The 25,660-nt window shown below is 38.9% G+C and overlaps 1 protein-coding gene across 8 annotated transcripts in view; it reads left to right on the top strand.

Moving 5' to 3' along the window:
* The window catches only part of LOC140895606 (sodium channel protein type 1 subunit alpha), a 181,912-nt gene that overhangs the window by 108,806 nt on the left and 47,446 nt on the right, over positions 1–25,660 (top strand). For 6 of the 8 annotated variants that reach the window (XM_073305722.1, XM_073305718.1, XM_073305717.1 and 3 more), the window contains 11 exons: positions 101–307; positions 997–1,296; positions 2,111–2,491; positions 3,652–3,784; positions 5,235–5,473; positions 8,275–8,448; positions 9,058–9,414; positions 10,277–10,756; positions 16,584–16,701; positions 22,362–22,516; positions 23,440–23,613. In XM_073305722.1, the coding sequence (XP_073161823.1) occupies positions 101–307; positions 997–1,296; positions 2,111–2,491; positions 3,652–3,784; positions 5,235–5,473; positions 8,275–8,448; positions 9,058–9,414; positions 10,277–10,756; positions 16,584–16,701; positions 22,362–22,516; positions 23,440–23,613 (2,718 nt within the window). The remainder of the gene's footprint in view (positions 1–100; positions 308–996; positions 1,297–2,110; positions 2,492–3,651; positions 3,785–5,234; positions 5,474–8,274; positions 8,449–9,057; positions 9,415–10,276; positions 10,757–16,583; positions 16,702–22,361; positions 22,517–23,439; positions 23,614–25,660) is intronic. The other 2 variants (XM_073305720.1, XM_073305721.1) reach the window with 1 other exon arrangement.

The following is a 25,660-nucleotide window of genomic DNA, read 5'->3' as shown; positions in this document are numbered from 1 at the left end:
CAGCAGGAGGTGCCACTGGGTGCGTCCTGCTCTATTACAGTGATTAATTCACATAGTAACATTAACAAGTTAATAAATCTGTATTTATTATTACTTCCAGACACTACGTGCTGCTGGCAAAACATACATGATATTTTTTGTTCTGGTGATTTTCCTGGGCTCTTTCTATCTGATTAACTTGATCCTGGCTGTTGTTGCTATGGCCTATGAAGAGCAGAATCAAGCAAACATGGAAGAAGCAGAACAGAAAGAGGCAGAATTTCAGCAAATGCTTGAACAGCTGAGAAAGCAACAAGAAGCAGCTCAGGTGTAGTTGTGATTTTATATATTTATCAGTTAAATTGTTTATCATATTGTAATCTTGTATTAGTGCATCCAAATGAGTTTTCTATAGATATTGGTCATCAGATTTAGAATGGGTTTAGAGCCCTGTGTTATTAAGTATTCCCTAAAACAATGGGTAGGCCCACTCTGTCTTCAAGAACAGAGCCGGCTCAGATGTTTTCATTGCTGGAAATAAAGACATTTTGCTGTGAGCAACCCAGAGGAGACTTCAAAAAAATGTATGCACTATTTGTTTGTTTGTTTGAGGATTTGTATTCCATAGCATATACAATGTGGTCACAGAGTATATTCCTTGGAAACCTTATATTTAAGAAGAGAAGCAATATGTGAAGGGTGGGGGGACAGATATGGTCAGAATCTGCACATATTTAGGCAACAGGTATCTGCTATGCCATAGGAAACACTCTGTGACTTTAGCAAGTGGTAAGGATACAGAAAAGAGGTGAGAGAAAATCTCTGAGAAGAAGACAGCTACCTGAAAGTCTCAATGTGCAAAGGCTGCACCAGCCAAAGACTGGACTAGAAAGTTCTCTAGAAGTGAAATTAAAAAGTTTGATGTTTTAGTGTGCTGCCTAGTAATAATGATATGTAGCTATTATGTGCTTTTCATTGGTAGATCTAATAATAGAAGTATTTATTGTGATATGGCAGGCAGCAGCAGTAGCAGTAGCAACAGCCTCTGCTGGATCAAGAGATCCCAGCGCAGAAGGCGGAATAGGGGGACTGTCAGAAAGTTCTTCTGATGCATCAAAGTTGAGTTCAAAGAGCGCTAAAGAGAGGAGGAACAGAAGGAAGAAGAGAAAGCAGAAAGAACAATATGGAGGAGAGGAGAAGGATGAAGATGAATTTCAAAAATCTGAATCAGAAGGCAGCATCAGAAAGAAAACTTTCCGATTTTCCATTGAAGGGAACAGACTGACATACGAAAAAAAGTATTCGTCCCCCCACCAGGTACTGTATAAAGTGGTGTTAGTTCTAAAGTGTATTAGAAGCATCAGGGGCTTTCAAAAATTGTTGCAGTATTACAGGTATAACAGTGTGACTTGTCTACATGAAGAAGGAAGACACCGAACTTTTATTTAATCCTAACTATCTTTATTGTTGCTGGTGTTTCAAGAAAATTTTACCTAACTGATATAGACAACTTCTTGAAAAAAATCCATATAGAATTTAATGCAGAATAGTTTTTCTATAGAATTTGTAAATCAGAATATAATATGTAATAGGGAATTATATCCCTGTAATTGAATTCCATATGTTGGTTTAAAAATTCTATAAAAAAATATTCTCTGTTCAATATTATAGTATTGTTTTAGAGTAATTGCCATAGAGCCCTATTGGTTTCATTACCTATTAAATATAGAACTTGTCCATAAGTATATCCATGGATTTTATTTGTACTTGACTAATGTTTCCAGATCTTGCTTAAGTATGTAGAGGATGCTATGTTTATGTCTGTTCTGTTCTCATTTTATACCAGTTATCTTGCTGATCCATACCACAAATCTCATTGGCTTCAACAGGAGCTGGGGTGGCTCAGGTTCAGTTTTTGTTTTATTAATTCACAAATAGTGGATTTTAAATTTACAAAGCAAGTTCAGTGAAATTAATGCATATTAAAATCTGAAAGCAGAATTTGGTTCCTGGAAAAGATTATTAATTTATTTATGAAAACAACTTCTACAACATGTTAACTCCATTTTTATAAAAAAAAATATAGGGTTTAAGGGTTTCAGCTAATAATTATATTTTTATTTTCTTACAGTCTTTGCTGAGCATTCGTGGCTCCCTGTTTTCTCCAAGGCGCAACAGCAAAACGAGTCTTTTCAGCTTCAGAGGTCGAGCAAGGGATATAGGATCAGAAAATGACTTTGCTGATGATGAACACAGCACTTTTGAAGATAATGATAGCAGAAGAGATTCTCTTTTTGTGCCACGCAGACATGGTGAACGGCGCAACAGTAATATTAGTCAGGCCAGTAGGTCATCCAAGGTCCAGGCGGTGTTTCCAGCGAATGGGAAGATGCATAGCACTGTAGATTGCAATGGAGTAGTTTCCCTGGTTGGTGGACCATCTGTTCCTACGTCGCCTGTTGGACAACTTCTGCCAGAGGTGATAATAGATAAACCAGCTACTGATGACAATGTAAGGAAGATTTAAATAGCTCAGGCATGGTGGTCTTTTCTTACTGCACCAGCCTGTATTTTCTACAGAATGGAATTCCTTAGGAATAATCCTGGCTGGCCAAGCTATGAATGTTCCTGCATCTTGTAAAAGCTTTAATATACTAACAAAATAAGTTTGAAATTTAAGTATTTACCTGCAAAAATTCTCAGAGCTAACAAGAAAAAAATCAAATTAATGTGCAAGTATCTGTCTATTATATACCCATAAAAATAGGGTAGAACTTATTGTAGCTATTAAAAATTTCTATCTGGCCACATTGGATAAGATTTCAACTTACTATACAAATAAAAAGGGTATATAATAAAGTGAATTCAGTCAATATGACCCTGAATTTGTTGTAGATCATTTTGATAACATTGGACTTTTTCAGCTCATTGCAATATAATAGTATACATTCAGCACTACCATATATGTTTTCATTCTTATGCGCTTTCCCCCTTTTTTGATGTAGGTCTCTAGTATAGAAAATAAACTAAACAGTTATTTGAGGCATCACATTCATGCGCCCACCTTCAAAAACAAAAATGTCTGTGTGCACATGTGTTGTAATCTATGTGTATATACAGATAACCAGATATTTTTAGAGACATTCTGCTATCTTATTTCAAGGTTGTCCACTTAGAGTACTTGGGAGTACACCGGCATGTGGAAGCATGACTAAATCAGACTTTTTTTATTTGTTGCTATTTAAGACTGGATGGATACCTTATAATTTTACAACGAGACGTTTTATAAGTAGTAGTAAACATCTGCAAATTGAAAACATTTTACAATAATATGTTGGTTTTCAATATGTTTGACTCATTTCTCATAACTGAGATTTAGAGAGTTTGAATAATTATTCAATTTCATATTTCTCTCCCACAAACTTCATGTTATGTATTAAACTGAGGATTTCTAGTAACTGACTGTGCTGGAGGACGAGTGATTCAATTGAAAAAAATTCTTTAATATATTTTGAAAATGCTAGGTTAATACAATAAGTAAGAAAAGTCTTGCATGATAGATTAAATTGCATGAAGCATGTATTCCTTCACATTTAGAAATTCAATGTATATAGTATTTGCTTATTATATCGCTCAAGATGATGATCCTATCCATTATTATTCTGTTTGCAGGGCATGACTACTGAAACAGAAACAAGAAAGAGAAGATCCAGTTCCTTTCATGTTTCTATGGATTTTCTGGAAGACCCTGCTCAAAGAGAGAGGGCAATGAGTATAGCTAGCATACTCACAAATACTATGGAAGGTGTGTAAAATATTGAATTTAAAATGTTAGTGTATTTTCAGTGAACTTCAGAAACTTTCATTTGAAACTAAAACAATAATTTTAGATATGTGCATATTAACCTGATATTGTCCCTCTATACCAGTGGCGCTCGAAAATGTTTAGTAAGTTGGGGTGCTGAAAGCCAGCCCCCGTACTTTTGTCCACACCCCACCCCTCCAAGCTGAGGCTGGGAGCAGGGCTGTGTCTCTGGGAGTGGGGGACCTGGACAGAGGTAAGGGGACCAGGGTGGGTATGGGGCCAGGAACAGAGCCCTGGGCAGGGGATGGCAGCCAGGACCCCACATGCGGGGCAAGGAGCAGAGCTCTGGCTGTGGGGCCTGGCGCAGGACCCTGGGAGTGGAGCCCTGGAAGCAAGTGGCTGAGTTTGGGGCTCTGGGTATGTGGCCAGCGACTGGAGAGCGGGGCCAGTGACCAGAACCTGAGCCCCAGGTGCAGGGTTAGGGAGCAGAATGCGGGGCGGAGGGGTCAGGAGCGGGGCCCTGGGCATGGGGCTGGCACCAGGACCTGAGCCCCAGGCACAGGACCTGGGGAGTGGAGTCCCAGGCAGAGAGCTAGGAGCAGGGCCCCAGGTGCGGAGCCAGCAACAGGGGAGTGGGGCACAAGGCCAGCCCCCAGGACCTAATCACCCCTCCCTCTGCCCCCCACACCTCTACTTCCTGCACCTATGCTCTCAGAAAATATTTCTAGGTAGACTAAAAACTCCCAATCAATGTGTTTGTCTCACATTACTTAGTGAGACTTTTGTGTCATTGTTTTTTGACCATTCCATGTCATGTGGTCACAAAGCGCTGATTTTGCTATTATAAAACTTATCATAGCTGCAAAAATCCATATCACTGTGCACAAAGCGGCTGCATAAGTATGTATGTTTTTGTGCTCAGGTAAGAATTTCTTTTCAAGTAGATGAATATTTAATGGGCATACCTGCTATATCAGGAGTTCTCAACCTTTTTCTTTTTGAGGCCCCCCCACAGCATGCTGTTAAACTCCCTGGTCCGCCAGTGCCACAACTTTTTTTTTCTGCATATAAAAACCAGGGCCAGCATTAGCTGGTAGCAAGCATGGCAATTGCCCGGGGCTCCACGCCACAGGGGCCCCATGAAGTTAAATTGCCTAGGCTTTGGTTTGAGCCCTGAGTGGTGGGGTTCAGGGCCACGGGCTTCAGCCCTGCATGATGGGGCTTTGGCTTTCTGCCCTGGGTCCCAGAGAATCTAACACTGACCCTGCTTGGCGGATCCCTTGAAACCTGCTCATGGCCCCCCACAGGGGACCCTGGACCCCTGGTTGAGAACCGCGGTGCTATACCATTCTCTGAAAATATGGCTAGAGGATTTCGAAGAGGTCTCTGACACTGTAGTATGGCATGCAGATATTTTACATTTTATATTTTTTTACCCATTTGTCCTTAGAACTTGAAGAATCAAGACAGAAATGCCCACCATGCTGGTACAAATTTGCAAACATTTTCTTAATATGGGACTGCAGTCCACATTGGTTAAAAGTAAAACATATTGTCAATTTAGTTGTGATGGACCCATTTGTTGATCTCGCTATTACTATTTGCATTGTTTTAAATACACTATTTATGGCCATGGAACATTATCCAATGACTGAAGAATTCAGTAATGTACTTTCTGTTGGAAACCTGGTAAGTCTTCCAGTTTGTCTTGTGACATGTTGTTTTTGCTTATTTGTTTGGTTTTGAAGGAGATATATCTGTATTATAGCTTTAAGCAGGAATTTCTTCTTTTTTTTTTAACTGATTTAGTTGTCCTTTAGGTCTGTATTTCACTAAATTTTTGGAGCTCCCACCTTCAATCCTTTCTCAAGACATATAGATTAACAGTATAAAGTAATATTTTGTTTAATACATCACTTGGCAAATCTATTGAATCATCTCAGGTTTAATCTATTCAAACCTCCTTGACATGTTTGAATTTCATCTTCATATCAATATATACAAATATGCTTTTCTGTAGTTTCTTCAGGCACATCTATTGAAAGGTAGTATTTCCAGAAATTTATCTTAAAACACTCAGAAACAACAATTTTCAGTATGGAAATGTAGTTTCCTAAAATGTATCTCTGTAGGTTTTCTCATTGTAAATGACCATCAGATTGGTTAGTAACCTGGCAGTGCTATGGTTAGTATAAATTAAGAAGTTTGTCAGTTGGTTCTCTGCAGCTCTAAAGCATTTAAATTAAGAGGTTGGATCATGTAAACATATTTAAACACTTGAAAGTACAGTTCTACTTTTATTTCAAGAATAGATTTCATGTAATGTGTGTCTTTATCATTTTTATTTCTGCAATGTGAAGGAAATATATTTTAAAACATGTAAATAACTGCAATACTAGATGATGCAGAATTAGCAGGCAGGCAAAAAACCTGATTCTCTATACTTCAAATAATATACTTTGCGTTAAGAACAGGACATTTTATATGACAATCACATGATAAACCATAAAATGTGGTGGTCTAGAATTGTATATTTTGTTTCCCATCCAAGGAAATGTCTTCTAACCTTGGTTGGTGAGAGTATTCTACATTATATAATTTGATATATATATATATATATATCATTGCAAAGTGTAAGTGTGAAAGGGGGACAACGTTTATGAATTTGCCAAGGTGCCAGTTAGATTTCAGCTTTAAAATCTAACAAACTGGGTTCATCAATATAGAATGGAATTTAATAGGATATCTCCTTTTCCTTGCATCCAGGGAGTGTAAGCTTAATTTTTTTTTTTTAATGCTGGGTTCTTTTCAAGTCAACTTTTAACTTGAACAATATTTTTCAAATCAGGACACTTGCTTATTTTTAACTAACCCATAATTAATAAATTACTTAAAACCACATTAATATACAATCACTAGTTCATCACTCAAGTGTAGACGACAAATGTTTTAGATGTGTACTGCACACATAATAGTCTTATAAGCAATTATCACAGTCTAGAGTTGAGTTATATCAAAGAGCAATGTAAATTACCATGATTGCTTATTAAACTGAGTTATGATCATCAGTTCTTTAGTACCCAACATATTTATCACACTTCCAAGGATGCCCTTGTCTCTAAGACACTTTAAAGCTTTAGGCGCTGACTTTTATTTTTCCCTGGGGGTGCCTCACCCTTGTTCTGCCTGAAGCCCTGCCCTCACTTCACTCCTTCCCCTGAGGCCCCGCCCTTTCTCTGCCTTGGCTGATCTTAGGGTCCTTAGACAAAGTGTCTCACATGATGTGAACCATTTTTTATCGGATTTTCTTCCTAGGTGGGTCCTTTTTTGGGGAATAAACAGAGATGGATAGTTTTTCTAATTGCTGAGGGCCAGAAGGACTCAGTAGTTAAACATTCTATATATATATCCCTTACAAAAGCTTAATTGGAAATGAAGTTAGTGTGCCTAAACTACCTATAATATTAAATGCTGCCATAATCCTGTTTACGATCTAATATGCATTGAAATCAAGGAGAAGACTCCTGGGCAGATCCCCACCTGATGTAAATTGTTGATCTTGCTAGATCTTGTGAAATTAGGCCATATAAGAGCATATCTTTATAGTGTCATTAATATCCCAACAATAGTGTTCTAGGGAGAGTAGCATGTAATTTCTTGGAAATAATTCTATTGTATAATGTGCAAATAAAATTGGGGACATTCCTTGTGCTGTGGAAAAAAGAGCTTGGCGTTCTAATAGTTAGGGTGACCATATTTTCCCAAAGGGAAAGTGGGACACTGCACGGGGCCGGGTGAGGCCTCACTCTACCTCCCCGCATGCAGAGCTGTTCCAAGACCCCCCCCCCCCCCCGCTGCCCACTCGTGCATGGCTGGCCTGAGCCACTCTCCCGAGCCTTCCCTCCCGTGCAGGGTTGACGTTGCCACTCCTCGCTCCCGCACGTTCCTCCGTGCCCCACTATGGGTAGCACCCCACTTTTTTGGCAAAACTGTTTGCTGTTGCCAACTGGTCATCAGATGGCAAGAAAAAATGAGACAAATTCCCAGTTTTGCCCAAAAAAATTGGGACAGCCAGGACAGGGTTTAAAAAAGGTACTATCTCCTACAAAATAGGATGTATGGTCACCCTAAATAGTCTTAAAATTGTATTATAAACCAGAAGCTTAAGTAATTTGTTTCCTGAAAAATTAAATCAAATGAAAAGAAGATTCAGTACTTGTTCTGTGATGGAGTTTCTATCGGAAGCTGTGTATAAGATGTCCCTATGATCATTCTTTTAAAAGCAACAAATTTTAAACACTAATAATGAAGTACTAAATAAAATAATTTGACCTGCCTTCGATTATTTTAGGGATTTAAATTTAAGGATTTTTGTGAATAGCCATTCTAAATAATGGTCATTGAAGATATGTAGCTGGAATGTAAAATCTGCACAAATACTGGAAATATTAAATTTTCCAACTGAATAATAAATTGCCTTTTGAATGTAGGTCTTCACTGGGATCTTCACAGCAGAAATGTTTCTGAAGATAATTGCCAAGGATCCTTATTATTATTTCCAAGAAGGCTGGAATATTTTTGATGGTTTTATTGTAACACTTAGTTTGGTTGAACTTGGTCTTGCAGATGTTGAAGGACTATCAGTTCTCCGATCATTCAGATTGGTAAATATATTAATAAAACGTTATTGCAAGTTACAATTACAGGCTTTGTTGCAGTAATATTTTAATTCAACTTTTGTGTCTTAACAAGATACCTTAAGGTCATTGTGACCCTGATCCAGAAATGTGATCCACTTATATGTACCCCTGTGACATGCAGTGTTGTCCTATTGTCTTTAGTGGGGACTCTGCAGGAATCCATATTAATACATTCCAATGTAGGAGTGGGGCCTATTTCCAAATTTTTATTGCGAATACTTACTTCAGGTATTCACAATGAAGAAACAAATGGACTCACTGAATATCTTTCTTGTGCTCTTATTGATATTATCAGAATGGATCTCTTCTTTATGTACACACAGGTAGGTAGGTAACCTTGAAGTTCTGTGGCATCTGAGGTAACACTGAATCCGAGATTCTAAGTTGGATCAAGGATGTAAAAGCCCAGAGACACCTCATGCAAGACTATGCTCTTGGGGTACCAAGTTGTAAAAGTCTGCAGCATTTTCGTCATTGGCAGCAATACTTTTTTCACGAACTAATTTGTAAAACACTTTTTTGTATCTCCGTTAAAATCAGTACTAACAATACCTTTTTTTTTTTTTTTTTCAGTTACGAGTTTTCAAATTGGCAAAATCTTGGCCAACACTGAATATGCTGATAAAGATTATTGGTAACTCAGTTGGGGCTCTGGGAAATTTGACCTTGGTGCTGGCCATCATTGTCTTCATTTTTGCTGTGGTTGGTATGCAGTTGTTTGGTAAAAACTACAAGGAATGTGTCTGCAAAATTGCAAGTGACTGTGTACTTCCACGCTGGCACATGCAAGACTTCTTCCACTCTTTCTTGATAGTATTCCGAGTGTTGTGTGGAGAATGGATAGAGACTATGTGGGACTGTATGGAGGTTGCAGGCCAAGCTATGTGCCTTACTGTCTTCATGATGGTCATGGTGATTGGAAATCTAGTGGTATGTAATCAAAATGTTTCAAAGATTTATTCTGAAAAAAATTCAATCTTGCAATCCAATGAGAATCCTGGCCCCACCTCAAAAAATCACTTAAGCATGTGACTTCAGTTGAACGACTCTTAAAATTATGCTTAAAATTAATATTAAGTGCTTTGCTGGATTGGAAACAGAATACTACACACCTTGTAGGCTCAAACTCATGATATATAATTATAGAGTGAGCTTATGTTTTTTTTGTTTGTTTTTTTGCTATTTGCAAATACAGTGTGCTTCAAATAATGTTCAGCCTGTGCATTTTTTATAAACTTTTTCCAACGTATTATTATGTGTCCGGTCATGTAAAACACATGGTATAGTTTCTGCTCTCTGATTGGAGAAGTGAAACTTTTTAAACAGGATGATAAAGAATAACAAACTTCCTGTCTGAATTTTTGACTAAAATTTTTGTGCCAATATTTTTGTAAACTTTTGGGATTCAAAAGCATTTTCACAAATACTTGCCAGTTGTCTGTTTTGTGATTGGTGAATAATATGGTCCTATGAATCATAGCAAACCATATGTAGGTCTTTCATTTGTCATAATATTTGTGAATCTCTTTTTTACTATATAACTTTCCCTTCAAATCATCATGCATTAGAAAAAGGTGGTTTATAATTCAAGTGTTTTAGTGCAAGCTTATTAAAGATATAACACTCCATTTATTCTAAAAACACAGTTCTTGGGTTGTTTGGGTTGGTCTGGTTTGTCTGTCTGAAACGCTGGTCCTTTAGACACATACTTCACATAGCTTTAGAAAGTATTCTAGCACAAAATTATTTCCACTGAGATAAATCTAGGAATTCCTTTTCTATCCTGTTCCAGGTTCTGAACCTATTTTTGGCCTTGCTACTGAGCTCATTTAGTGCAGACAACCTTGCTGCCACTGATGATGATAATGAAATGAATAATCTCCAGATTGCTGTAGCAAGAATTGAGAAGGGAATAGATTATGTTAAAAGAAAAGTACGTGAATTCATCCAAAAATCCTTCATTAAAAAACAAAAAGCTTTAAATGAAATCAAACCACTTGAAGAACTAAACAAAAAAGACAGCTGCATTTCTAATCATCTAACAGTGGAAATAAACAAAGACCTTGATTATCTTAAAGATGGCAATGGAACTAGTGGCATAGGCACAGGCAGCAGCGTGGAAAAATATATCATTGATGAAAGTGATTACATGTCGTTCATAAACAACCCAAGCCTCACTGTGACAGTACCGATTGCTGTTGGAGAATCAGATTTTGAAAATTTAAATACAGAAGAGTTTAGCAGTGAGTCGGATCTGGAAGAAAGCAAAGAGGTATTTAAATACTGCTTATATAATTGTTTTTAATATTGTGATTTTTTTGTTTTTTCTTTCAGCATGAACTAGTCTAGTTGAGCACGGTATAAAAACCTATATAGAATAGACTATATGGACAAGTGAGTATAATATAGGTGGGAATACTTAACTCATGGTTACTGACAGGAGACATAAGGCTCAATTCATCTGTATGCCAGGTCTGAGCTTGGCTCAGAGAATGGCGGGTGGGAACAAGGGTGACTGGGGTAGTCTTATACAACTTTTGGTCCTTCCCTATTCTGAAATGTTTCAGGGCCACTTCAGCTCGCCAAACAGGCTAGAGAAGCCTAAAAGCTATATGTAGTTATAAGAAGCCCATTGCAACAACGGGCAACAGATAAAGCATAGCAGTGCTCCCGGAACACATCCAACAACAAAGCTCCTGTTAGGAGTAGTGTATAAACTAGCTCTCTGCCACTCAGGGAAGGCCCTACATTATGGGAGCTTCCTGGGAGCCACAATGCAGGGATGAACTGGGCCCAACGAATAGATACATTTTTCATGGAAAAAGTTCTCTTTAGCTTTCTGAATGATCATCCTTTTTCAGACCAAGAGTCCAATAAAATTATGTTTAAGTTCAGGTTATCTGATGTACTACAAAACCATTTAGTTGTTAAAGCTGAAAAATAAAGCCAGTGGAAGAACACAAGATACCATAAATGTTTTTTACAAAGTAATGAATTAAATACTAGAATTGCAGTATAGTCAAACAGAACAGTCTGCACTTGCTCAGCCATTTTGACCAAATGCCATCATTTTTAATAAACAAACTACAATAGGTAAACAAATGGGAACGCACATAGGGTTGAATTCTAGCCATACTGATGTCAATGGGAGTTTTCAAGAGTAACAGCCGTGTTAGTCTGTATTCGCAAAAAGAAAAGGAGTACTTGTGGCACCTTAGAGACTAACCAATTTATTTGGGCATAAGCTTTCGTGAGCTACAGCTCACTTCATCGGCTGCATACTGTGGAAAGTGCAGAAGATCTTTTATACACACACAGCATGAAAAAATACCTCCCCCCCCCACCCCACTCTCCTGCTGGCAATAGCTTATCTAAAGTGACCACTCTCCTTACAATGTGTATGATCAAGGTGGGCCATTTCCAGCACAAATCCAGGGTTTAAGAAGAACGTCGGGGGGGGGGGGGGGAGCGGTTTTAGGAAAAAACAAGGGGAAATAGGTTACCTTGCATAATGACTTAGGCTTGAATAGAGACTGGGAGTGGCTATTTCCCCTTGTTTTTTCCTAACCCCACCCTGCCCCTCCCCCCCCATAAAGCAGTTTAGAGCAGTCCCTGGGACTACCCTGACCATATCTACTGGTGATGATATTGTCACCATTTCCCAGTTAATACCTGAGGTATTAATAACCAGCTCCCATTTTGCTGTTAAAGATGGAACAATTTAAATAGTGGTCAAATTTAGGTAAAACTATTCCTCCCAGCATCACACACACACCTCTGCATAATGTACCTAGATGCAATATAAGAGGTCACAGGAGGAGCAGTTCCTTCCTGAACCCCACAGATGTTTGATATGGCTAAAGCATGAGATCTAATGACTTTTCATTAGTTTATCTTCTTAGCTAACTTGAAAGTAAGCAGGCTGTCGTAAGTGAAAATGAACAACCCTGGAAAGGCTGTGGAATGACATGCAAATTACTTTTATCTGTGAAACTGATAAAATCCTGGATTTATGCAACAGTAAAACACGAAGAGTTGTGAAAACTATATAAAGTACAATAAATAATGCAAAGTTCAACAAGCAACTGGAATCTGTCTTTTTTTATAGTTCTATATATAATTCTTTCTGATAGTAATACCATGAATGAGGCAGAACATCAGGAATCTGTTGGCTCCTTGCTTCCCGCTTCCTCACCTCAGCTAAGAACTATATACACTCTGACACCAGAGGGCTTTTAAGCTAAGGTCCCAATCCTGTAAACAGTTATGTATGTGCTTACTTTTATTACCCTAATTCGCTCAGCTGATTTCAGTGGGATTATTCTCTGTAATAAAATTAAGCGAGTGCACAAGGGTTTACAGGATTAGTGCATACGCCCTGTTTCTGCAAACATGGTAATAAACACCAGGCTTGGTAGTAAGTGTTTGCATGGATCTATCCCAGGAAAAGGAAAATAAACTACATTTAAGATGTCACCTGTGGAGGATTCTCACTCCTGCATCTTGTGACTCCAAGTGAAAATCATTCAGGAAACTCCCAACTTAAAGATTTTGGCCCTCTGGGGCACTCTAGGCCAGTTTGAAGGTTTTCGCTAGTGGAACACTGTCCCAGCACACAGGTTTTTCTGGTGTGGTCGTGCCTCACACATTCTTCACAACCAATGCCCTTCTGGTTGCTTTGCACTGTAAGATGAGCAGAGGTGCCTTCAGGAATTCAGTGCCTTAGTGTCTAAACAACTCAGGGCATTTCCAGGTATTTCAGCAGCATCTCCTTTAAAGCATGGCTGCACATTCCAGGATCCTATGGTCCATTTTTTGGCAAGTCTCTCAGAGAAGTTCATGTTTGATACGTCACAGTTCAACCTGATTGCATTAACTTTCCTCTTATACAAGATGAAGGGAAGTTACCTCCCAGGATGCGATGCTGAGGGATGTGTATGATGCAGGAATAATATTGAATTGTGGTGCTAAATTTTCCCTTCTTGAGAACTGACATAGGGAGGCAACAGGGCACAGAACTTTGCCTCATCATGTGTAAAGGGGCTTCCCTCCTTGCCAGCATGACTGAATGATACTTTTGCCTCCACTTTCTTTCCTCTCTCAGGTATGTGAACTCTTGGGTGGATCCAGAGTTTTCTGGATATCAAGTGTTTTTTTTTTCTGTGCCACCCTGCAATTAAAGTTACCTTTATCTCCATACTCCTGTAGCTAAAAGTGGTGGTCTATGCCTTATCAATGGCTTCTGGCTTTTTAGAGTCTGTCTCAAATATTGGAAATCCCCTAGAGCTATGCAGGGGATCGATGACATTGTCATGTCCCTTCTTGGTTTTGCAAATCTCTGTTTCTTTGTCTTAGGCAGAAGAATTGAAACTGTGCTTAGCTTCAGCCAATAGGTTTAATAGACAGAGGCAGATGTAGTTTCAGCCTCCTTCCTGCCAGGGGCACATGTTCTACTGCTGAGCAGGCAGGAGGCAGCAGCTGTGACTCCTGCTGCCTCCAGCCCTGGATTCTTTCCCTTCCCCCTACCAACCCTGATGGTCTGCACAGCAGGAGGGGCATTGGACCAGGAAGGAGGAAAACCATTTTTTCACTTCCCCTGTGTGGGAAGCAGACAGCTATGAGAGGGAGTTGCACACAAGGGGGAAGACCAGTTTTGGTGGAGACAGGCGCAAGATAAATGATTGTGTGGAGGGAGGACATCTATGTGGGGGACTGGTGCCACTTAGAGAAAAGCATGGGAGTGACAGCCATGGGAGGGACAGGTACAGGAAGGGGAGTTGGGGCTGGCTATGAAGAGGGAAAGCTAGAGGAGAACAACTAAGGAAAGTGGGACCTAGGTGAGGAGAAGACAGGAGGAGCCTGGGGGAAGGTGGAGATATTGGGGATTGAGGAGGAACTTTGGAGGGGATAACAAGGTAAGATTTGAGAGAGAGAGAGACAGACAATGGGAAACTGTGAGATGGAATCTTTGGAATGGAAAATCAGTGGGATCTTTGTTCACCCACCCAAATAACTAACCTTTTTCCCTGATGTCCACCCAGAGACAGAAGAGGAAGATTGGTACATGACAGGAAGGGAACTCTTTGGGGGGTGAGAGTAGACACAAGAATTTGGCTGCCAAGATGGGGGAAGAAAGCAAGGAGAAACCTGGAAATGGATTACTTTTCCTATAAAGAAGGCCTATCCTGCTACCGACTAGAATTAAGTTAAAGACTGTTCATTTATCTTTTCCCCCCACCTTTGGCTAAAGCAAGCTGTCCTTTGCATGCTTTATAGTTTAACTTAACAGAATTCTATTTATAAAATTTTATAATTTCAGTCAATAATATCAATGTTTATTTTTAAGCATTTTTTCAATTTTTATTAATTTAAATTTTCATAGTTGCAGGAAATTATGGAGACCTCAAACAATAACAATTATTTAATAACAGCAGATTTGAGATTCAAAGTGTTATCTTGTGTTTCAATGGTTTATAAATCTTTATCAACATGACTTTTCAAAATATGCAAAGTAAAGATCCTCAGATCAACAAATCAGACCTGTGTTTACTATTCATTTGCTAGTCCATTTGTAACCAGCCTAATTCAAAAGTTTAAATCGCTGGGTTTTGACTCTAAGAAGTTCTCAAGCAGCATTTTGTAAAAGAGGAGGAGGACTCAGGGAATTATAGACCAGTCAGTCTAACTTCAATACCTGGAAAGATACCGGAGCAAATTTTTAAACAATCAATTTGTAAGCACCTGTGGAACAATAGGGTTATAAGGAATATCAGCTTTTTTGAAAAATTGCTTCAAGCCCTTATAATTTCAGAGAGAATACTGAAAAGCTTGATTTTTCAAAGAGTAGCTGCTTACTACTTGTGAAAATCAGGTCCTTCACAGTGTCCCAAAATGGGCATCCAAATATTAAAATTTCAGCTGAAGTGACTTCCAAAGTCAGTCAGTGGCAAATCTCCTCAGAACTTCTTGACTTTCAAGCCGTGCTTGGTCCTCAAGTTTACAAACATAAGCAAGCTTTGGGTTCAATGTTAAATGAAACATAAAACCAGTTGGTTACAAACCTCTTGCATAGCGCTATTATTCAAATACTTCTTATATGCCTGCACTGCATACAGTATGGCAGTACAGCAACATACACAGAGCAGTGTGTATGTGTACTATTAATTTTCTTAAGTAAGTCTTAATTATGCTTATTGGAAATAATTTCCCTAAAAAGTGTACTAAGGTCTACCACAACTCAGCTACCCCCAAGTATTCCTTTATTAGTTACAGGCCACTAGATATTGATTACATCCAAAATACAAGCATATACATACTTATACTCTCTATTCTAGACCTAATGCAGTTATAAGCATTGGCCAAATACTCACAACAAAATCAGGTTCAGGAGATACCTTCACATTATGGTGTGACTCCAGAATAGTAAGGAACAGCGCAGACCAAGAAACTCCAAAAACCTTGCCCTTTATACACTATAATAAACAAGTGCTGGCATGGCAGGTTATCAGACCTTAGCTAAAGCTGGATAAGGCAGTTTAGGGCTAAACCCAGTTCTCTGTCCCAGTTAAAACAAGCAGTCCTAATTACTGGACTAAGCTTTTCTTTATCATAAATTAAACAAACCTATCTAACCAATTATTTGCTGTGCCTGGACCCATTAAACAATGTATTCTTTATTTGTATTACTTCAACCCAAACCTTAAAGAAAATAATGCTGGTATTTCAAGGGACACTAGAAATTTAATACAAACAACCCTTTTTCTCATGATCCCCTTCATTTTGCTAACAACCAAACTCAATTTAAAACCATAGTTCACTCAGGCCCAAGGATATAGGCCTATATTTCTAGCATGTTTTCCAGAAACAATAATAATTAATAACATGCCTGACTTTTTTTAACTTTGTATTAAAAAGACACAGTACCGAAGTGGCAGCTAAAATGGGCACAAATGTATCACTTATTTACCTAAATCAAGCATTAAAACATTTAAAAATGTAAAAGACTAGGTGCGTATTATTAATTTTTGCTATGTCTGTGAGTATTAATATTTACCATAAATATGTTGATTAAATCTTTCTGCGGTTTTTTTATTTAACAGAAGCTAAATTTGTCCAGCTCGTCTGAAGGTAGCACAGTTGATATTGGACATCCTGAAGAAGAGCAACATGCAGCTGAACCCGAAGAAGCTGCTGAGCCAGAGGCCTGTTTTACAGAAGGTGAGTGAAGCAAAATATAAAGTAAAATGAAATATTTACTTACACTGTCGAATAATATTTATGGCTTGAAATATTTGCTATTTTGTCAAACATAAACACTAAAAAATCATGAATTTTAGCAATGGTATATTCAGTACATAATATACACTGAAGATAATTATAATCTGTATACTGCTGATGTGGATTTATAACGATTTTCAGATAACAAAGAATTGGGAAAAATCATATAAGCAAATTGCCATTATTCTCAAAAATAGAAGAAATCTGTTTGTTTTTTCTGAGGGTTCTGAATTAGCACCAACTGGAGTAGTATTTAAAAATTGGAAACTGTCCTAATTAGGTGTTGTTAACACTTAGCACTTATTCAGCACTTTTCATAGCTAGCTCTCTGAGACAATTAGAAAGGCGAATAAGATTTTGTCTACACTAGCATTTTTGTTGCGAAAACTTTTGTCAGTCAGGATAGTGGGAAAAAAACACCCCGACTGACAAAAGTTTCACCAACAAAAGTGCTGGTGTAGACAGCGCTGTGTCTTCTGCCAACATAGCTACCACCACTCGTTAAGGATGGTTTAATTATACTGGCGGGAGAACTCTACCACGTACACAGGAGACCTTACAGCAGCGCATCGGCAGAAGTACAGCTGTGCTGCTGTAAGGTCTGTAGTGTAGACATAACCTTAGTATCACAGTAACTGCTACTCAGTCACTGGTAAATAAAAAAACTCCACAAAACTCCATCTTGGTTTAAATGCTGGCTGAGCCTTTATTTAAACAAATTGTCAAAAGGAGAAGAAACTCTCTTCACCTGCTACCTGGCAGAAAAAGACAGTCCAGTCTGGTACCCCGTTCCACTCATGGCCTTTCATGCCCAACTCCACTGGACACTTTATGGGCCTTGAAATAAATAGTGTTATGGGCTGAGTCAAACTTTGTTCAAACTGATGTGTGAAACACCGTCTTCATTTAAGATAATTGTAAGAGACAGTTAAGGGGACACACCTAAAACAAGGCCTAGAAGCTGCCCAGAAGCTAGCGTCATGTGGGTGGAGGATTCTGCTGAGTATTGTGATGGGGGGTGCGGAGGAAGCAGGGAGATGTGAGAGAACACACAACCTGAGAACAGACAAGAAAAGAGAGAGGAAGAGGCAAAAAAGCAGGAAAGCCAAGCAATAGTCTGTAAGACTAGAGAGAGAGCGCTTTTTGGATCTCTTGGCTAACAAGCTATAAACTAAGAAACTTCTCCTTTTGTTATTGTTTCCTTCAGCATTTGGAGAAAAAAGACTTTGTATTTTCCTTGTAAATAGACATGATTGCATCAGAATACCTGATACTATTTCTACTTCCAACTGGAACACCCCACAATAGGATATAGACTCTTAAATACAAATTCACCATTAAACCCTTTCCTTGAGAGAAAACTGGGTCCCAGGCAAGAGGTGCCATCAATTTATGCATAGTGATAAGATCCTCTCTTCTACCTGACTTTACCAGGATTCCTTTACTTCTTGGCACTCTGCTCCAATTTAGAGTAAGCTTCTTGGCAAAAATGCATCATAACTGCAAAGAACTCTTGCCAAAGGTGGAAAATCAGTGGCTAGCTCATATCTCAGGGGCTACAAAAGTTGCATCACTGATGGGACACGTTACCCTAAGTTGTTATGGGGACTGAGCAGAGGACAACCATTCCTTCACCAACTCACCACAGACTGGTCCATCATGGAGGGGAACTCTGATACTTCCTGAGGAATCCTACTTTTTGTGTGCCCCCAAAGTTGCTAAAAGGTTTTGGATCACCAGACGAGTTAAGATTAATGGAATCCATTTAGTGCATCTGGTTCAGCCCATTGTGTGATTACTGGGTAAAAATTAACACGCACATAAGGGGATGCAACTCCATTGCAGTCAACTGAGTTGTACCTATCCGTGTCATCAGTGCATTTGGCCCATTTTAGTTTTAAAAGCTGACAACTGTAAAATTTCCAGGCCAGAAAGATTAATGAATAAAATTAATGGAGAAAATCAGTGGGAGCTGCATGTACTCAACAGGACTAAGAATAAGGCCTTAGCTGTCTAAAGTTGGGTACTCATAATATAGAAGTCACTTTTGAAAATCTAAGACTAAATTACTTACACGAGATCATATAGCAAATCAGTGGCAGTGTTTAGACTAGAACCTACAATTTTTGACTTTCACTCCTGTGGTTTAACCACTAAAAATATTCATTCCCACCTTTAAATAAAACTGTCTATGCTAATCTTCATCAAAACTGGTAAAATAGATTAATTATGAAAGTCTTCTAGACAGTACAGTTACATTTCATAGATACACTTAGTCTTAGATACATAACCTAAGGCATTTTATATTTTGATTATTACATTTGATCTTATGAGCTCTTCTGTAATAAAAGCTAATGCTTACAAAGGTTTTTTAGTTGCTGTTCATTGTATCTTTGACTAGAAGTAGCTAGTCACGCAAAATGCCTGCAAAGCAATCCATTTTCTTTTCTGCTTGAAGCATTATGTAGCATTCCTCTCAGACAAAGTGTTGTACAAGAGAAAAAAACAAGAAAGATGTTATCACAGTAGGTTGCAGGAGATTAACTGCGCTATAAAAGGAGGTTTTTTTTGTTTTTTTTTTACAACTGATGAATATGTTCCTTGTGAAACATTCTTTTCTAAGAACATAAATAGAACTACAAGGATTGTGAACACATTTTAAACACTTCATTCAACTTTTAAAATGTGTGAGTGAGTTTAATGTTGTGAAAATGAGGGACTAACAGGATCTACTTAAGCCAGCACAAATAGTTGATATGCAAGATTTAGTGACATAGCTCTTTCTGTGTACTTCATTCCTAACTTGTAATTCCCTGCTTATCCCAGTCAATGGCCTCTCTTTGGGAGAGAGGTAGCAATACTACCAAATTGAAAGGCAACTTAGTGACATATACAAATAGGGTGAAACTGCCAAATATAATTAATTCATTGAATAAATCACTGTGCAGTTATTGCTGGAAGTTTGTAAGTTTTTATTTTTCTAGCAACTTGCTGATTTTATGGTTATTTGGTCAAATTAGGGACCCAACCTTCTACCCTTATGCACACTGTAATAGTACCTTATTGGAATCGGTAACATTGATTTCAGTGAAACTTCTCATGTAGTAAGGTTTCTCTTAGCATGATTAAGGTGGCAGAATCTGGCCCTAACTTGGTCATCTTTAATCATATTGCACATTGGTATATGGAATTCATGATGCATTTCTGAATTCTGTTTTTGAATTTTAGTCAAGAATTTTTTTAAAGTTATGGTAAAGAGGAGATAAATCTCCATTCTCCTTACACTCCAGTTAAGGGATTAGGATTTTTTGATTTGGATCATTGGCAATCAACACCACAAGTATACAGTTATTATCTGATTAAAGAACAAGAACTTTTCATGGATTTTTTTTTAAAAAGAAAAAAGGAAAATCAGTTCCTGAATTCAGTATTGAAATGTGGTGGATTTGTACAGGATTTTACCATTAATAGACTGTTTTCAAATATTTGCTTACAAACTGCAGAAACCATAGTCTTAATTTGGAGACCAGAGGATGAAAGTTGTTATGGTCCTGATGTAGGAAAGCTATCATTTCCTTCTTTACAGAATCTCTAAAATCAATCTTTTTTTTCCTTTTAATTGGCACCACTAAAATTCTTGTCTATTCCCTGCTAATTTCTTATCTCAAGTACTGCAAACTTTTCTTTGGCCTCTCTATCCTAGATTGTGCTCAAAATACATTCTGTTCCACCTCTCTGACTATCCTCTTCCACTCCTTTCACTGGCTTTCTCTGTGCTTTTTTATTCAGTTCAGACTTGTCATCTTGAAGGCACTGAACAAATCTGTCCCTGCCTACGTCTTTGCTTTCATTTCCTTCTAATCCTCCTCCCACTATGTAAAGGTCTCTTAAGGCAACATACAAAAGTACCATTTTTATCTTTCTTCCTCTTTCATCACTGTAACTTCTTCCATGCCATTTCATGTACCTGGAACTTCCTCCCTTCTTCTTGTAAACTGCTCATCATCCCTCTCTTCTTTCAGTCCTTCCTTAAAATGAACTTCCTCCAGTACCTTATCAGCATTAACTCACCAGACCACATTGTGAGCTCTTCAGGACATAGATCATGTCTTACATTTGTCCCTGATCCTCACTAGAACATCTAAGTGCTACTGGAATGTAAATAATGTATTACAATAACTTATGTCCACACATAAGTGCATTAAAAATATAAACCTGCTTGAAGTTTGACTGTATATTTGTAATAACTGTATTGAATTTGGCTTCTAAATTCCTTGTGGGAGGGACCATGTCTTCATTTGTTTGTATAGTACTGAGCACACAGTCAGCTCTCAGTAAACTAGACATACAGTAACTCCTCACTTAAAGTTGTCCCGGTTAACTTTGTTTCATTGTTATGTTGCTGATCAATTAGAGAACATGCTCGTTTAAAGTTGCACAATGCTCCCTTATAACATTGTTCAGCAGCCGCCTGCTTTGTCCACTGCTTGCAGAAAGAGCAGCCCATTGGAGCTAGCTAGTGGGGGCTTGGAACCAGGATGCACCGGCAGCGCAAATCCCCCCCGCCTCACCCTCCCATCGGCTCCCCGCTCCCTGGGCAGCTGCCTAGCAGGCTATCAATTGCCGGGCAGTTCAGCTGTCCCTCCCCCCTCTGCTCTGTGCTGCTCCTGCCCTCTGCCTTGGAGCTGTTCCCGGGAGCCTCCTGCTTGCTGTGTAAGAGGAAAAGAGGGGTGTTAATGTAGGGTGTCCCCCTGCACCCCCCGCTCCTTTACCCCATCGGGCCATCTCCACAGAGCAGGCTGGGGACACGACAGGCCCTCAGGACAGAGGGAGCTTGCTGGCAGCAGCTGCTGTCTCAACTTGCTGATCTATGTAAAAAGGAAGTGTACTTAGAGTGGGGTCAGTGTACTTAAAGGGGCAATGCATGTCTCTCTCACACACATGGTGTGTGTCTCTGTCATGCTGTCTCCCCTCTCTCCATTCCTGCTGCCTTGTAGAGTGTGAGACTACATTAACAACAATGTGTTAACCCTTGAGGACTCAGCTGAGTGCTAATTCATCATTTAGCAGTAAGACATTCCCTGGGAAATATCCCACCCTCTTCCACCCTCTGACTTCACCACCTCAACCAAGCTTCACAATCATCATTGCTGTGTATAGTATTAAATTGTTTGTTTAAAACTTTGTGTGTGTGTGTGTGTGTGATATATGTCTTTTCTCTGGCAAAAAAATTTTCCCTGGAACCTAACCTCCCACCCCCCGATTTACATTAATTCTTATGGGGAAATTGGATTTGCTTAACATCATTTCGCTTAAAGTAGCATTTTTCAGGAACATAACTACAGCATTAAGCAAGGAGTTACTGCACTTTCCCATTCTTTCATTTGATTTTAAATACCAGTTGTCTTATTAACCACATTTAATTTTACTTCTTGAAAAATGGGCTTTGAAAGTGTATTTATCAGAGTTTAGATTTTCTTATAGCCATAAAGTACATGGAAATATAATGGCTGTACCACTAGTCAAATAAATAATCAGACATTATCTCCTTAAGCATCACTTCTCTATTTTGCCTTCTCAAAATGTATGTTGTTTTACAGGCTGTGTACGAAGGTTCAAGTGCTGTCAAGTCAGCTTAGAAGAGGGGAGAGGAAAACAATGGTGGAATCTTAGGAAAACCTGCTTCAAGATAGTTGAACACAACTGGTTTGAGACTTTCATTGTCTTCATGATTCTCCTTAGTAGTGGTGCTCTGGTGAGTGAAACATGAAATAAGTGCAATGTTTCTGTGGGAAAATATTTTAAAATGTGGTTTAGCAAAAACAGTTTTTAGCACAGGTTTCAGAGTAGCAGCCATGTTAGTCTGTATCCGCAAAAAGGAAAGGAGGACTTGTGGCACCTTAGAGACTAACAAATTTATTTGATCATAAGCTTTCGTGAACTACAGCTTACTTCATCAGATAAAAAAACAAATGTGTTATCTTTAAACAGTGAGGGCCAAATGATGGTCACACTAGTGTTAACGCTGTGAACGTGAAAAGGAGGCAAAAGGAGTCTGCTTTCCACAGCATATCCACATAGGTACAGTCATCATTCAGTGTTTGGACTAGGGAGTTCAAGAAGGTATTACTGAGGCAGGTGGGCTGGGGACCATCGAGTTGCAAACATAGTGCAATATATGGAGAAAGAAAAACATAATTAATGTATGATTTATTTGGGCTTGCTTTCACCCCCAGTTTGTGCTAAATATCTTTAAAGATCTAGCCCATAGTCTTTTTGTGTCTTAGTTTCCCCATCTGAAAAATGGGGATAATAGATAATAGCGCTTCCCTACCTCAAAGGGGTATTATGAAGATAAATTCATTAATGACTGTGAGGCAATCAGACACTGTAGTAATCAGGGCCATATAAAGACCATAGATAGATAAATCAACAGATAAGAATGAAACCTAATAGGCTGCATTCTATATGATTTACCTATGGACAAATACATTTCCACAGTTAACTCAGTACACAACCCTGATTTTTATCTGAGAAAGAAAAGTAGAAGAAAGCTAAGGCCCCCCGACTTTGTATTTAGGGAGAGAATATTTGTTTTATTTTCTTTAACTTTGCAACCTAAACTACACACTATAACATTACTGAACCCTAAACACATTTGAATATTTTTGTTTTTAGGCTTTTGAAGACATATATATAGAGCAGCGCAAGACTATCAAAACCATGCTGGAATATGCTGACAAGGTCTTCACGTACATCTTCATTCTGGAAATGCTGCTCAAGTGGGTGGCATATGGCTATCAAACATACTTCACTAATGCTTGGTGTTGGCTGGACTTCCTAATTGTTGATGTATGTGATATATTTTCTAAGTATTTGTTTATATTTCTCTTACTTTCTCCTTTTTATAGAACTCATTAACAAAATATTTATACTCTTGATATTAGTCATGCCAAAGTATTGTAGGCAAAAATTCTTTAAAAGTCACATAGGAACTCAAGATTTGACCAGAATCCTGAGTTCTTCAAAGCTGTCCAGATATATTCCACTCTCGGTACATGTGTGTTCCATGTTACCAAGATCGGAATCAGCTGGCCAGTAATGTCAGTTGGGACTGTGCATGCACCCTCTGGGCTCGTCTACATTACCGCTTAAGTCAATGTAACTTGCATCATTCAGGGATGTGAAAAAGACACCTCCCCCAAGCATTTTAAGTTACATTGACTTAAGCAGTATCCACACCACACTATGTCAGTGAGAGACGCTCTCCCGCTGACATAGTTTCCACCTCTCACGGTGCTGGAGTAATTATGCCAACTAGGCAGTGCTCTCCCGTCGGTATAGCGCATCTTCACCAGACACGCTACAGCGGTGCAGCTTTGCTGATGTAGTGCGGTAGTGTAGACTTGCCCTAAATGTCCTTGTGCATCTGACCAATGGCATAAAAGATGGAGCAGCAGCTTCTGCCACTCAGTTACTTATTACTGAATAGGGTTGCAAAATGAAACTCCTCAGTGTCCGCAAACTCTTGCACCTTTTTCCTAAAATTTTGTATAAATATTTGTATTTGATAAAGTGTATAGGTTTAATGTGCTAGGATAGCTTGCCCATTGGTAATTTGTTCATAGTGAACAATTTTGTTGTATTTTTGACAAGAGAAGAATTTTCTCAGTACCATGACTTAGCCATGTCTGAGCCTAAATTCCCAGGATTTAAGAACAGAATGATGACCTAAATGCCTTTTCTACCTCAGGAAGAGTCATATCCCCAATAAATGCTCTATTTGTAAGTCCTATTCCAAAGGGACTCAAGAGGGACAAGAAGAGCCCCTTAAGGTATTCTTGTTAGACTGCTTCATGCAGGTAGTTTAGACCATGGTGGGTCAGCAGCTGTCTCCCGAACCCCATCTTCTAAGACTGCCATGACTACTGATTGACGTAGGACTGAGTGATCCTCAGAGAAAAAAGGAGCATTGCTTCTCTGGAAAAATAAGAACATATTCACATGGGAAATCCCAATGAAAATAAGTCACCACCTCGTTTCCATTTGAGGGGATCTTCATGGCCCGAATCATGTACTGGAGCACTGAGGGAACCCAGTACATACAACATCCTTGGCACAGCCTCAAGGATCAAGACTGATTAGGCTGAGTACTGAGTCAATGGTACCAATTTCTGCCCCAGGTCTGCTCACTTTAGCGTCAATCCCTTTGGCATCAGTTTTTACAGTACTGCTCATCTTGATGCTGGCTAGTTTGGGACTATTCATTTTGGCACCATCCACCCCAGTGACGCCCACTTCCACACCAAGGTTTATGGCATCATCACTCTCTATACTGAGGATCTTTGCTGTACCAGAAGATCTGCAAATGATGGAGGAGACTGAGGAATTAATTCAGGGAAGTCCATGGCCGGTATTATACAGAAGTTCTGAATAGATTATCACAGTGGTTCCTTTCAATGTGTGAATCTGTGGGCATGTCTAAACTGTCCTGTTTTCAGTGTCCAGGTGGGGGAGTTACAGTGCAGGACTTCAGTGCACACTGCTATTCACACTCCCTTAGTCCGAATTGAAGGGCAGTGTAGACATGCCCTATGTGTCTCCACTGCTTTCTATTGTACTAAATATTCTCCCCCCCCCCATGAAACTAACTATGACTGCTATTGTGGTACCAACTGCCTCTGCAGAACCAGCTAACATGGCTGTGATGCATTCAGGTACCCCAGATAGGGTAGACCCTCTTCTGGATAAGAAATGTTCCTTCTCCTCATGTGATTCCCAACAAAAATCATGATGGATCCCCAATATATTCCACAAGAGCCCCTTATAAATCAGAAAGAGGATTGAGAGCTTCCTACATAACCCAGTCAGATAGGGGTTATCTAAACAGGCGCATGTC

This window comes from Lepidochelys kempii, chromosome 11, assembly GCF_965140265.1.
Source record: "Lepidochelys kempii isolate rLepKem1 chromosome 11, rLepKem1.hap2, whole genome shotgun sequence".
NCBI classification, from domain to species: domain Eukaryota; kingdom Metazoa; phylum Chordata; order Testudines; family Cheloniidae; genus Lepidochelys; species Lepidochelys kempii.
This window is presented reverse-complemented; position numbering and strand designations above follow the sequence as displayed.